The 15,649-nt window shown below is 33.2% G+C and overlaps 1 protein-coding gene across 4 annotated transcripts in view; it reads left to right on the top strand.

Moving 5' to 3' along the window:
- The window catches only part of Zbbx (zinc finger B-box domain containing), a 138,922-nt gene that overhangs the window by 3,928 nt on the left and 119,345 nt on the right, over positions 1-15,649 (top strand). For all 4 annotated transcript variants that reach the window (XM_047564471.1, XM_047564472.1, XM_047564469.1 and 1 more), the window contains exons 2-4: positions 3,384-3,488; positions 7,380-7,493; positions 9,526-9,616. In XM_047564471.1, the coding sequence (XP_047420427.1) occupies positions 3,421-3,488; positions 7,380-7,493; positions 9,526-9,616 (273 nt within the window). In that variant the 5' untranslated portion in view covers positions 3,384-3,420. The remainder of the gene's footprint in view (positions 1-3,383; positions 3,489-7,379; positions 7,494-9,525; positions 9,617-15,649) is intronic.

The raw sequence follows: 15,649 nt of genomic DNA, 5'->3' as shown, positions 1-15,649 counted from the left end.
CTTTAATGAGACAGGTTAACTTTGAGTATTCTTTTGTTTCATATTTTTGATGTTAATGATAACATTATGAGATTTGTGTGTGTCTGTGTGAAGTTGTCAATTGTAAACAATAGTCCAGTGCTGGGTTTCCTGATTATGATCTGAAAGGATAGAGATTCATATTATTAAGCAGGATCATTCCTATGGACTTTTTAAAAAGACACTTTTTGTAGCCTCTGTTTGGTAAAAATATACAAAGGTATTTTCTACAAAGATGATTCCTGAAGGTGAAAGAGTAGAAGAGAGTTCTCTTTGAAAATGTTGCCACGTCCCTACCAAAAGCCATATAAATCATAATTTTCCATTCCTGTGGTGTGTTTGGTTCTCTTTGCAATTTATTTTAGCTTCAAGAGACGAGACTTGGTGACTGAAAAGTGAATCTGGTTCAGGTGACTTTCCCAGATGTTCCACAATGTTAAAATTGTGTGTGTGGTTTTCCCCTTGATTGTGAGTTCCTTAAGGGAAGACTTTGTCTTATTTGCCATTTTAGCTTCACTACCTATAACAGGAGTCATGAAGGAAGAGCTAAATAAATAATTGGTGATCAAATGTGCAAATATGCTTCATTCTATAATGTAATCACTATATTGTTTAAAATTATTTTGTGTAATGTTATTGTGCAGTTATCTTTATAGAATAAATTTATTCAGAAATCTCTCCAAGGAGGCAAAAAAAATCTACCTTTTACAGTTATATCTATATTCCTAAAAATGCTGTAATTCATTCTTTTTATGACTAATATTCTATTGTTCATTCATCAATCACTGGACAACTTGGTTGATTCCTTGTCTTGGCTATTGTGAATGGCACTTCTATAAGTATGAGAGTGCAGGTATCTTTTTATTGTGATAAATAATATAATAATTTTATTTCTTTTGGTTATATACCCATTAATGGACTTTCTGGATCCTATGATAGTTCTATTATTAGTTTTTTGAGAAACCTTTATACGGTTATCCTACCAAACCTACAGAAAAGAACCCCTTTCTGTGCATCTTCGCCAGCATTAGTTATAGTTTGGATTGTTGATAAAGCCATTCTAAATGGGGTGAGAGGATATCTCACTGTGGCTTTGATTTGTATTTCCCTGAGGATTAGTTATATTTAATATCATTTACAATTGACATGTAAAATTCTACATTTCTATGGAATATCCTGTAATATTTTGATACATTTATATATTACATAATATTCTAATCAGGGTAAACATATCTATCAACTCAACATTTACAATTTTTTTGTGGTGTAAAGATACCAAGTTCTCTAGTTTTTTAAAAAAATATACAGTACATTTTTATTATCTAGAAACATCTTATAGTTCAATAGAGCATTAGAACTTATTTCTCTACAACTTGGTACTTATTGATTAACCTTTACTTATCCCTCTATCTGCCTGCCCAGCCTCTGATAACCACTGTACTCCATAATGAGTATTTTTTCAAATACTTTTTGGTGATTTGTATGACTTCCTTTGAAAAATGCCTGTTAAAATCATTTGCCCATTTTTAAATTGGATTATTTATTTTTTTTGCCATTGAGTTGTTGATTTCCTTACATATTATGAATATTAGTTCCTTCTTGGATGCAAATATTACAAGTATTTTATCTAGTTTTTTTGTTTCAATGAAGACAAAAGAATGAATTTATGTTTGCTGGGTGTATAAAACTCTGCGGAGAGTTTTAAGAGGCATTCCAAAAGTGTTTTGATCAGTTGTACCATTGAAATTATGAGGTATACTTCCAAAAGAAAAATATTGAAAAACTAATCATTTGATTATGTAGATGTCCATTGATTGTTCCAATTTTGATTCCGTCTTTCCATAAGTCTTACAGCAGTTTCTAAACTTACCATCTGTTTTTCTCCTCTAAAATATTCACTGATTTTCATTAGTTACAACATAAATTCCAAATGATTGAACTCGACATTTTTAAAGTCACCCATTACGGAGCCTCAGCCTCTATCTAATGCTATGTTTACTTTTGCCCTCCATATGCCTTGTACTTCAACCAAATTAAACTAGTCATTGGTTCCACTCAGGAACTGTTTTTCCCATTGTGGAATATTCATCTAATCCATATCATCACCTGTAAGCACCTTTCTTCTTCCAAGTTTCACTCAGATGCTAACCAGCTTGAATTTTCTCCTCTTTCTTCTTATATCATTACATCTATAAATTTTAGGGCCCTTATAATTTCTACCCTGTTTTATGTCTTTTATACACAACTATTACCCGTAATAGTCATTATTTGACTCTAAGCCATTTGAGCCAGGAAAACAAATCTCCTTGGTCCTTGACTCCTCCAAGTCTTTTAGCATGGAGTCTTGCATTATGACAGCCTTAATAAACATTTATTGGGTTACAAACACTTAGAGACCTATATATAAACTGACAACATCAAGGACTTGGGCACTAAGAGTATAACTACTGTGATAAAAGCTTTTAGAATGTAGGAATTTATTTACATAAAGTGTAATAGTTGTGCATGTGATACTGTAATTTAGCAATACAGAGTAAATTACTATAGAACCATGAATAATTGGGATATTCAGGAAACAGGGTGTTCTGAATAATTCAATTTTCTGGTTAGCTCAGAGTTAAGCAGAAAATCCTTTTTATTTCATTTCTTCTTGAAAAATTCCTTTTGAAATATGCTAATTTCAGATCTTAGCCAAAGAGCATCATTAAAATTTTCTTTGATAAATGAGGATATTAGAATGCCTTTGGGTAATTACTATATACCTTAATTTTCATTTTACATTGCCATATAAGTAAAAAACAAGTATTTTGGGTTTGGATTGTATCTCAAAGCTTCTTTTCATTTTGCATTATATAGAACCTATTTGTATATTATTTTTGAATGGGAACAAATACCTGATATACATTGGTATGTTGTGTAACAGCGGGGATATGTCCTGAGTAATATGACATTAGGTGATCTTGTCATTAGGGAAACATAATAGAGTGCACTTAGACAAATTAAGATCACTACAATGCCAATAGGTAATATAAAATTAAGGGACCATGTTAAATATCTATTTTATCATTGACTGAAATGTTATGGGACATGACAGTATATACTTTTACAGTTTACCCATAGTGGCCAGAATATGTGCTTTAGCTTCATTTTTAGTTGAATATTTCCCCAGTGTTTTGTTATATATGAATATTGATGAAATATCAGTTTCATTAGTAAATTTTACATAACTTAAAACATATTTAACCTATAATTTTTTGTTGTTCACCTTTTTCATCAAAATGATTTCTGTTTTAAAAGTTTTCCTTAATTGGTAGTTTATACTGCTTTACCTCTGGCATAATTTTTTGTCTCTTTTATTTTTTCAGAAGTTTTCACAAACTGGAATAATTTAAAACAATAATCATGAACACCAAAGATTTTGTAGTTATTCCTTGGGGAAAACCAGGAAATTCTGTAAAGCTAAAATATAAGTAAGTACATATATATTTATTTCTTAGATAGAGATAGTTGTTAATTTATATATTTTAATTTAAACTCAAATTTGTTTTTATCTACTAAGAGAATAGGTTTTAAAATATTATAAATCTGTAATAGTTTTAAAAATGAGTACTATTTATTCTACAAGAATCAAAGTAAAAGATATAAATAAAGTTGGGGCTCATTAGCCTTTGAAGCATTATAACAGAAAATTAAAAACATTTTGCAACCCTTTTTTAAAAGTTAAAGAAGAATCATTTTGAAATATAAGGAGAAACTTCAAATTGGAGACTATTAAGATTGGAGACTTCAGAGAACAGAAAACATCTACCTCAGCACTCACATAAAAGACATTTTGTGGAACGCTTCTTCCCAGGAAGAGTATTGTCTGTCTTAGATTGACAGGGTTTGCCTTTGGCCAGAGCCACCCAGTTCTTGGTATCTTGGGAATTTCATGACATTGTAGGGTTATAGGAAGGGTCAACACATTGGTTCCCTTTGAGATTCCTAAAGTTATTGGAAATCCTCAAGCTCTTTCTCTCAAATATCACTATGAGCCAACTCACCTGATTTGGAGACAGAATGTTAATTTTTAATCTTGATTTCTGAGTCCCTGATTCAGATTAATTGTCCTGTGGTTATTCCATGTCTTCAGAGCTTTCATAATGTTCTCTTTTTAGATACTTTTTAGATACTGGATGTAAAAGCATTGTGGAAAGAGGTATGCAAATATATGGCATTATCATTATTACACATTACCTTCATTTTTAGTGATAAAGGGAGCTATCTAATTACTATAAAAGAGAAAGAACATACTTAAAAAAATCAGTGATATGCTTCAACTCTGTGTCTATATCTGTAAATATTCATATAACAGGTATTTATTATGTACATGTTATACATACTGCACTTAATAATTAATACAAAAGGAAGTCAGTCTTTGCCTCAAGTAGATTGCAGAGGATGCAAAGAACTAAAATTACATTGACAATGTAGTATGAAGCATGGTGTGACATATAAACACAGGGGCCTAGGAGAACATGGCCCAAGCTTCTGGGGTAAGGAGATGTCCAAATTTTGTCTGAAAGATGTGGTTTCTTGGGTAGCTATTTGATGAAACTTGCAAAGGTACATATATTATGTAGTTTTGGGACTTTTCAGACATATTCAAATGACTGAAGATTATAGACATATCCAAATTGGAGAGAAGGGCAGGGTCTAGATTAATAACTAACATGTATGCTATAGTGAGGAGATTGGAATTTATCTTTGAAATGAGAAATACACTATTCCTGACCTGTGTGTTTTCCTGACCCACTCATGATCCATAAACCCACTAAAACCAGGATGAAGCTCATCTTCTATGCTAATGGCCATGAAGTCCTCATCCTAACCCTTTCCTCATTCCAAGCTTTTTACTGGACATTGTTTCAACAATTGTGTTTATATTGCTTAAGACTCTGGTTTCTCTCACTCCTTTTTTCTGTCTCTTTCCTAACTTCCAACTCATTTCAGTCTTATCTCCAGTTCTTGCATATGCTGTGTTGACATGGTTTTTCCAGGATCGAACTTAGCTTTCCTTGGTGCCTATGTATTCCCTTCCAGCCATGTGTCTATTTCCAGGAGGAAGCCCTTGTTTTGTCGGAAACTCATAAAATCCAAACATACATACTTGGTCCCTTGGTCACTAATCTTGTCTTGACTTTTTTTTTTTTTTTTTTTTTTAAGTTTTTCCCTTTTCTCTATTACAGTGGGGAATTTGGAAACCTTAAAATACTTCTAGGAAAATGAGTAACAATCACATTTGTGCTTTGGAACTCTTCCTCTGGAAGCAGCATGTTTTTTATATAAGCTGATGAGACTTTGAGCAGGGAGAGCATATGAAGAACAAAACCTGAATTAGTCTGGCTCTCTTCAGAATGGTCTTGAACAGAAAATGGCGCCATTAGCCCCTCTGGTTGCTCAAGCAGTAAACCTGGGATTATTTTAGATTCCCTTCTTGTTTTAAACTTGTTAAAAATTAATTGATTGATTAAGATGGGCTCTTGTTAGGTTGCCTGGGCTAATCTCAAACTCCTGAGCCCAAGCATTCCTAGAGTCTCAGTCTCCTGAGTGCTGGGTTTACAAGCAGATGCCACTGTTCCTGGTTTTAGATTCTCTCTTATCCCCTCCCTTATTAGTCATCTATTTCTGATCAGTCTACAAATATCGTTAATTATATTTTCTTACATTTTTCAAATGTTCCCATTTTCTCTCCCCTACCTCTACTCTGTCAGATTAGCATAATCTTTCTACTATCTGGATTACTGGAGTAGCCTCCTGACTATTTTGCTTTTGGCCTTTATCTTCTTATTGATAATCCATAGTACAGTCAGAATGATCTTTCTAAATAAATGCAAGTCTGATCAACTCTTTTAAGATCCTTATTGTATCTACAACACAAATCCCAATTTCTCTTGGCTTACAAGGTTCTTCATGACCTGAACACTTTCCACTTCAGTGGATCCTTTTCTTGCCACTTTTCTAATCCTATACTTAATGCCTGGTCAGAGGGAACTTTTAGTTCCTTGACTTACACATTACTTTTTCCTATCTGTATTCACACTCTACTTTCTTCCTGGAACACTGCTCTCACCCCCTCTCTTTAACTGGCTTAGTCCTTTTCTCCTTTATGTTTCAGCTTACACCATGAAGTGTTTCTACAGTCTAGAACTGGAGCACATGACCTTTCTGTGTGCTTAGGTAGCGCCTTGTTCTTCCCTGATGAGAACACCATCACACTGTATCACAATCACTCACACTTGGCTGGATTCCCTTCCATACAGGAACCTCCATTGTGTCTCATCTCCTTTTACCTATCTTAGTGCTTGTGTGTAGTAGAAGCTGAATGTCTCTTTCTGATGTAGATATAATGAAAACAATGACTTTACTACTGTATCAGTCAGCTTCTCTTAACCCTCTGAACAGACTGTGCTGCCTATCACTTTTGAGATATCTCCCTGGATTGTGTCGACTTGGGGAAATATGCTTGACCTGCTTGCTTTTTGGCGATGGCTTACACCTCTATCGATGAGTTCCTTTTTCTGATTTCCATTTTTCTTTGGTTTTGTTCCATGCTATAGTGTCCTGTTTGCCCTCACCACTTGAATTTGGAACACAAATGTCATTATGAAGGGATTTAAATTCATGATAGATAATAATAAAATCTAGAGAATTATGTTGGCTTCTATCTGTAAAAGAGAGAGTCAATGACTAATGTTGATAGGAAACCAAAATTGGAAAGTGAGGAAAATAGCTTGTGTTGAAAGCTTGATGAGCTTCAGGTAGTGTTATCAAAATTTCTTGCGCAAGAATCTCCTGTTAAAAACCTTAATTTTGGGGCTTCTTCCTAAGAAGTTCCGAACACCCTCTGCTTTTATCCTTCTACATACATGATGCAAAGGTAGAGATTTATTTAAGGTTTCCAATCTGTTAGTTCCCATATGGAAAAACAATAGTTTTAAACTACTTGAATTCAACTAGAAGAAAGAGATTATGGAAATTAGAAAATAATTTTCTTCTCATGTGCAATAGATATTTGAATATATAAAGACATGGCTCATACATAAAGTGAATCATGATTTTAAACATCTAGCAATGTAATAGAAAAAGCAAAGTGTAAGTGTTAAAGAGATACCTTGCTTAAGGAGAATATTAACGAATGTCAAATGCTAGCTTTATAAAGATCATATTTCAAGAAGTATAAAGAAATTAGTTGAAATATTTCATCCTTTAATTATTATCTTAATTTAAGAGCAAAAGATCATATGAAATTATTTTGCCTGGAGTTTTACTTGTTTGTTTACTCCAATTGAATATTCTATATATAAATCTCATATTTTCAGAAATATTCAAGAACTTCGAATGGAGAAAGTACAGTTAGAATTGGAGAACCAAGAAATGGAAAAGAAATTACAAGAATTCCAATCTACAAGAAGCAAAGAAAAGGAAGAAGGAAAGTAGGTGAAACTTTTAGAGAATTTTAGAGGATTAAACTGAGTTATATAAAGAACTATTTTTTTCAGTGTTATTATTCCAATAAAAATGTTTAGTGGATGGATATTTTGATTTTTTCCTAATGAATAAGGAATATTAAATTCCCTCTACTTTTGTTTCTGTGTCATTTATATGAGGAACATTGGTTTTTAAATTACGATGATTTTGCTTCTTCTGAACTTTATCTGATTTTATCCTTTCATATTTCTCTTTGTATATCACACTTCTCAATGACTTATGGTCTGAAATGTTTAGGGCAGCGATGGGAACTTTTCCCTTTGCTCTCAGAAAATTGGTATAACAGTTCTTGAGGATCAGTTTATATTTAGGGCTCTTTTTAAAAATTTGGGGCAGGAGTTTGCATGAACAGCTGTTAGAATCATTAAAACCCACAAGTATGTTTGATATATCTTCAGCCAATACTAGTGACCTGATTGTTCGTTAATAAGAATTCTCTAATATAGTGCTTATATATGTATTAATTTCACTGAGACTATTATTTCATTGTAAAAATAATAAACAAAGATGACAAGCGTCAGAGCTGATAGTTGTATAATGGAAATAACCTTCTTAGCTTGAAGCCGAGTTCCAATGCATTTTCTGGTACCACTTTAATGATTAAAATGTTTTTCCCCAAATTCTTATTTTGTGAAAGTCTATACATATGCAAGTACATTAATTTTCCAGTTATGTGATCATAAATGCTACCATGGACATATTTCAAAATGCATTTTTCTTACATGCAAGGTCATCTGTGGGATAAATTCCTTCCTCTGTCATTTGAGCTTAATGTGTAAACAGGTGCTGAGAGTTTGTTTTCGAAATAGTCTTCAGAAATTTACAACCTTCTTCTAAAGAATGAGAGTTCATATTTCCTATGCATTTGCTGATATGAAGTATTATCACTTTGAACATTAAATTTACTTTTGCTTGCTCATCAAGGTGATGACCATTGAATACCTACAAATATCTTCTGAAAGCATTATCTTTAGAGTCCAGCTCTGAAAAGCACTGGCGTCCATGCATGCTCTAACAAACCAGAGCTGTGGTCTAATGGAGGCACCACATAGTGTCTGTCATTGTGTGTTTCACTGTTTCCTCTTTATGATCCAGCAGCTCATTCTTTATGTTCATCAATTTGTACTTAGTTTAGACTTCTTAATGGATCATGGTATTCATCTGGGAATCAGAGTCCAAGAGCGAGTTTTCCTTAACTGTGGAACCTTTTTGGATTATTTAAAAAAAAATGTTCTAAAGCTGGACTGAAGTTTTAGAATGCTTACACTCTTTTCTAAGGTTACACAGATAGTAAATGTCATAGCCAGAGTACGAACAGGCCACCCACTAGTCAGGAAGATTCAAGTCTACTGTTCTCCTGTTTGTCTTTATTAATTGTTGCCTGCGTGAAGTTGAGCAAAGTGTTATATCATTATATTTTAAATAAGAATTGGACTCCCTGTCCTGGTAATTTCGACAAATTTTCATGAGGCTCAACTAATACTAATTTAAAACTGTAAAACTAAAATTTGTCTTGGCAATCTCTGTCACCTTTCAATATGGGAGCTTCTTTGAAGTCTTAATAGGAAATTTACAACTTATTAGATCTGCTGAATATATGTGAGTCTTGTTTTGCTTCCTTTTCCTATTTATATCTGGTGATGCTTAATTTTTAAAACTGCATGACAATCTGTAAAGCTTCCTAAAAATCAGTAAAACTATCTTTAGTCATTGTAAATGTCAAACAATGAAATTCTTCAACTCTGTTTTTACATTTCACTTTTATTCACTTCTCCACAAAAGTCACAATATGGTAGAGCTATTTAAAATTACTGAGGATATCGGACCATTATTGATATTTCATTTTCATTTTGTGGTGGTTTGTTACATGTTAACAGATGAATTTCTATTTCCTGAAACAGATAAAATATATTTGTTATCATTAGAAGGAGAAATGTTTTTAGTAATTACATTTTGTCTTGTTTATATATATTGAAGGTCAAGTGGATATCATTGGAAATCTGGAAAAGTGGGCAAATTGGGTTATCAATCATATATGATGTCACAAAATAAGGGAAATGCCATTAAGGTAAGAAGATACCATTTGATTCTCAGGCAATTTTATAGGCAAGAAGAAATAAGTTATTATTTTAGTTCCTGTATTCTATTCTGGACTGAGGCATCCAATATTCTTGTTTAATCAATTTTTTTAATATTAGATTTTGATTCATTTTTGTTAATATGCAACTTTCAATATTTAGATATATTTTATTTTTAATGTAGAAGCTGATTTTCAAAAATTTACCTTAAAGTGAATATTTCCATTCCAAATTTCTCTAAATTCCAAACAAAGTTTTTTCATTCTGTTCAGATCCAGTTTAAAGTATGTGAAATATAACCATATAGTTCTATATCAAGGTGAAAGCTAATGTTATTTGATATAACAAATGATAAACTTTATTATTGCCATTGGATCATTTCACATTGGTTTAATGATTTATATAAAGTCTCAATAATAATTATTCTTATATTGTTGATGCCATGAATGAAGATACCCAAGAAAAAATATTTCAGTTTCACAGCTACAGATTTACTTTATCTTTACTGTGCATAGTAAAATATGACATTGCCCTATGTTGAAGATTAAAACCAGGCAAGTGTGCTTATATAAAGAAAACAGCTTTGTTTCTGGATTCTTTAGTACAAGACTCGTGACTTTGTAAGTGTTAACTTGTACAGCTTTTTCTTTTTTATGTACCAGTCATTAAACTTTCATTGGGTCACTTGGCACCTACAAACATCTTACTCAGTACCTCTAAACTTTTTTGGCTTCAAAAAAGCATCTGATTCTATAATGTCACTACTTTAGTGAGATATGCTTCTTTAATTTTGAGGGGGTTGTTAAAGGTGTATAATACACTTTTAATGTTTCATTATCCTTCTGAGGTGGTGTTCATTGTTTCAGATGATACTGTAAATATAATATATTTAAAAATGCTGACTGTGATAACTGAACATGATTATTGACTTATATATTAGCATTTATGAAATGCTTTTTCGTTTTATAGTCGTGTTTGTTCTCCAAGAGGTCCTTATCTAATGTAATAGGTGAAGTGTGTTAAAAAATATTTATAGTAAAAGTCAGTATGTAACTTTTGTGTAATCATTTAGTATATGAACACTGTGTGTATGAAAAATAATAGCTTAGTTCTAGAAATATTTGAAGTTTTACATATTTGTAAGGAAAAATGATGAATAATTCATAATCCCTATTCTCACAAACATAATTTAGGATAGTGAAAGAGGAGAAGGGTGGGATGTTGTAGAAGGAGAGTTCAGAACAAGACTGCACAGAAGATAGGAGGCTGTGAGTGCCAGGTTGAGAATTATTGGTGTTTTACTTGGTGAATGGAATTCCCTATCATTTGACAGTTTTTGAGTAGCAAGAGGATAGCAAGATTAAGGCAATGATTTATGATGGTTGATCTTGTTCAAGTATCCAGTGTGTTTGGAGTTAATAACCTATACAGTATCTAGTCTCTTAAGTGTTTTAACATGTAGCACATCAGAAAATATATTTCAAGTACAGATGTCTTACACATGTACCTCTATTGATTCACATACATACAAATTTGCCAACATCATATATAATATAAAACAAAAGTATGGAAATTAATAAAGGATGAGATAAATATAAATAGATGTGTCTTTTATACTTCCCATCATTTTGAGATCACTTGGTCACGCAAGATCCCTTAGTTATGCTACCAAACATCCTCAAACTATGCCATTAAATAGAAAGGGAGGAAACCCTTCCAAACTCATTCTATGAAGCTAGTATCACCCTGATACAAAATCAGATAAAGACACATCAAGAAAAGAAAACTTCAGACCAATATCCCTGGTGAACATAGATGCAAAAATTCTCAATACTGGCAAATTGCATACAAAAACATGTTAAAAAGATACTGCACTATAATCACGTGGGGTTCATCCCAAGGATGCAAAGTGGATTCAACATATAGAAATTAATAAATGTAATTAATCACATAAATAGATTTAAAGACAAGAACAACATGATTATCTCAATAGATGCAGAAAAAGCATTTGGCAAAATACAGCACCCATTCATGTTCAAAACACTAGAAAAACTAGGGATAGTAGGAACATATCTCAATATTGTAAAAGCTATATATATTAAACCTAAGGCCAACATTATTCTAAACTGAAGAAAAAACTGAAAGTATTCCCTCTAAAAACTGGAACAAGACAGGGATGCACTCTGTCACCACTTCTATTCAACACAGTCCTTGAAACTCTACCCAGAGCAATTAGGCAAAAGAAAGAAATTAAAGGGATACAAGTAGGAAAAGAAGAGTTCAAACTATTTCTGTTGTCCAACAGCATGCTCCTATATTTAGAAGACCCAAAAAATTCCACCAGGAAATTTCTAGAACTCATAAATGAATTCAGCAAGGTAGCAGGATACAAAATTAACACCCATAAATCAATTGTATTCATAAATTATGAAGATTATCTCATTCATAATAGCCTAAAAAAAAAAAACTTTGGGAATCAATCTAACAAAAGAGGTGTAAGACCTGTACAATGAAAACTACAGAACACTTAAGAGAGAAATCGAAGAAGACCTTAGAAGATGGAAAGATCTTCCATGTTCTTGGATAGGCAGAATTAATACTGTCATAATGGCCATACTTCCAAAAGTGCTGCACAGATTTAATGCAATTTCTATTAAAATTCCTATGACATTATTCATGTAAGTAGAAAAAACAGTCATGAAATTCATTTAAAAAAATAAGAGGCCCAGAATAGCCAAAGCAATCCTTAGTGAGAAAAATGAAGCAGAAGGCATCACAATACCAGACCTTAAATTTCACTACAGAGCTATAGTAACAAAAACAGTATGGTATTAGCACCAAAACAGACATGAAGACCAATGGAATAGCACAGCAGACACAGAGATAAACCCACATAAATACACTTATCTTATACAGACAAAGTCATTAAAAACATACATTGGAGGAAAGAGAGCCTCTTCAACAAATGGTGCTGGGAAAACTGGAAATCCATATGTAGTAGAATGAATTTAACCCCTATCTCTCACCCTCATAAAACTCAACTCAAAGTGGATCAAAGACCCAGGCATTAGACCAGAAATTCGAGTAGAAGAAAATGTAGGCCTAATACTCTAACACATTGGCTTAGAAACCGACTTCCTCAATAAGACTCCTGATGTACAAGAAGTAAAAATTTTAAAAAATCAATAAATGGGATGGTATTAAGTTAAAACATTTTCCTCGAGCAAAGGAAACAAGAGCATAAAGACAGAGCCTACAGATTGGGAGAAAATCTGCCACCCACACCTTGGATAAGGTGTTAATTTCTAGGATAGGAAGAACTCAGAAAGCTTAACACTGAAGAAACCAAGTAACCCAATCAATATATGGGCAAAAGAACCAAACAGACACTTCTAAAAACAAGAAATATGAATGGTCAACAAATATATGAAAAAATATCTTGGAATTAGAGAAATGCAAATTAAAAACTACACTGAAATTTCATTTCACTCCAACCAGAATTGCAGTTATCAAGAATACAAGCAAAATAAATGTTGGTAAGGCTGTGGGGAAAAGGTATCCTCATATATTGCTGGTACGACTGCAAATTGGTGCAACCACTCTGGAAAGCAGTATGGAGATTCCTCAGAAAACTTGGAATGGAACTACCCTTTGACCGAATTATACCATTCCTTGGTATATATCCAAGGAAGTTAAAATCAGAATACTACAATGATGCAGTTACATCAATGTTTATGGCAGCACAATTCACAATAGCTAAGCTTTGGAACCAACCTAGATGCCCATCAACAGATGAATGGATAAAGAAATTGTGCTATATATACACAGTGGATTATTACTCAGCCATAAAGAAGAATGTCTTTATGACATTTGCAGGTAAATAGATGGATCTGGAAACTCTCATGCTAAGGTAAATAAGTCAATTCCAAAATATCAAAGGTTGAATGTTTTCTCTGATATGTGGATGATAATCCCCAACAAGGGGGAGGGACAGAACAGAAGTTCATTGGATTAGACAAAGGGAAATGAAGGGAAGTGGGGCATAGATGGAAAAGACAGTGGAATAAATTTTACATAACTTTCCTGGGTACATATATGAACATACCACAGTGAATCTCAACATCATGTATATCCACAAGAATGTGTCCCTAATTAGAATAAGAGGTATTTCATGCTTGTATAAATATATCAAAATAGATTATACTGTTAAATATAACTAAAACAAACAAATAAAAATTTTAAAAAAAGATATGAAGTATCCCCCAAAAACTCATGTGTGATACAATGCAAGAAGGTTTAGAGATGAAATTATTGGGTTATGAGAGCCTTAACCCAATCAGTAAATTGATCCCCTGAGAGGGATTAATTGATGTGTAACTGTAGGCAGGTAGCGGGTAGCTGGAAGAGGTGGGTTCTTCGGATTTATATTTTGTCCTGGTGAAGAGAGCTCTCTCTTTCTCTCTTTCCCCATCTAACTCTCCCTCCCTATCTCTCTCTCTCTCTTTCTCTCTCTCTCTCTCTCTCTCTCTCTCTCTCTGGCTCTCTCTCCCCCCACCCCCTGGTTGCTTCCTGGTGTGATGTCTTGAGCTGCTTTCCTCCACCACACTCTTCCACCATGATATTCTGCCTTGCCTCGAACCCCAAGGAATGGAGCCAGCTGTCTATGGGCTGAGACCTCTGAAACTGTGAGCCCCCAAATAAACTTTCCTCCTAAAATTATTGCTGTCAGGTCTTTCAGTCACAGCAGTGAAAAATCTGACTAACACTATCTGGAAGTTTATTCAAAGAATCTGGAAATCAGATGAAAGGTGCATGAATTAGAATAGAAAAAGAAGAACTATAAAGGGAAATATTGAACCAAAAAGTAGTAAGAAGAAAGAAGTCAAACATAATTAATGTCACAATCAGGATTTAGTAGGAGATAGCATAAAGAGGGGAAGAAAAAGTCTGATGCAAAATTTTAGAATCTTGTTTGAATTTTCATGTGATAGCTAAAACAGAGAGCAATTGTGTCCCTAAGAATTAGTATTAAAAGAGGTGAAATGAATAAAGATCAAGTAAAGGCTGTATGTGGCCTGTGGTAGCAAAAACCTTAGTGTTTACTCAGTATGTTTTTAAGTCAATAGTTAAGCTGCTTTTCCTTTTTAGAATCTCATTAAGTGCTTATATAACTCATAATAGGCAGTTTATTATTCTCATGCTACAGAGGAAGTAACCTAACTTCAAAGAAGTAAAGTAACTTGCTCAAGGTCAAGTGTCAGCCTTGATTTGGATTGCTGGTTCTTAGGTTGGTTCTAAAACAATTTGCCAACTTCCTGGTGAAGAAGGCCAGACAAGAAAAAGAAACACAAGAGCAGAATCACAGTAGAACAATTTCTTAGAAGACGAAAGTGAAGTGGTGCAGTTTTAGAAAATATGTAGTTATCAGTATTGTTCATTGTGTTGTGAAAAGCAAAACATGCTGCTTAGTATCCACTTGGACCAATACTTCTCAAGGGGACAATTTTGCTTTCCTGGAGAGATTTGGCAGTGACTGAGACATTTTCAGTTGTTACCACTGAAAAGGGTTTTTTTAAAAATTGTTTTTGCTAAGGTATGTAGTTAGTATAGACTAGGGGTGTTGCAAAACATCCTACAATGAACTGCACAGCCCCCATAACAAAAATATTATTTGACCTAAAGTGTCTGTGGTGCAGAGGTTGAGAAATACCGTATTAAACTCTATAGATTAAAATTCTGACTCAGATAATTGGCTCTGTGATCTCAGGCAGGTCATTTAACTTCTGCTTACCTCTGTTACCACATTCATAAACAAGCTACATTTGTAACTACTTCACAGAGCTTAGAGCAATTTGTGAGACGATGTATGTGAAGTCACTTTGTAATATTACCTAAAAATCAAACTAAATGTGTATTTATGGAAAACGGAAATTTTCCAAATGTGAATATAATGATTAGGTAGGTCATTACTAGATGCGAAAGTAGATTTCAAGTCGTTGAAAAAGTGTGGAAGGCAGTGAATA

This window comes from Sciurus carolinensis, chromosome 9 (assembly GCF_902686445.1).
Source record: "Sciurus carolinensis chromosome 9, mSciCar1.2, whole genome shotgun sequence".
NCBI classification, from domain to species: Eukaryota; Metazoa; Chordata; class Mammalia; order Rodentia; family Sciuridae; genus Sciurus; species Sciurus carolinensis.
The sequence above is the reverse complement of the archived record's forward strand: the minus strand, read 5'-3'. Positions and strand labels throughout refer to the sequence as shown.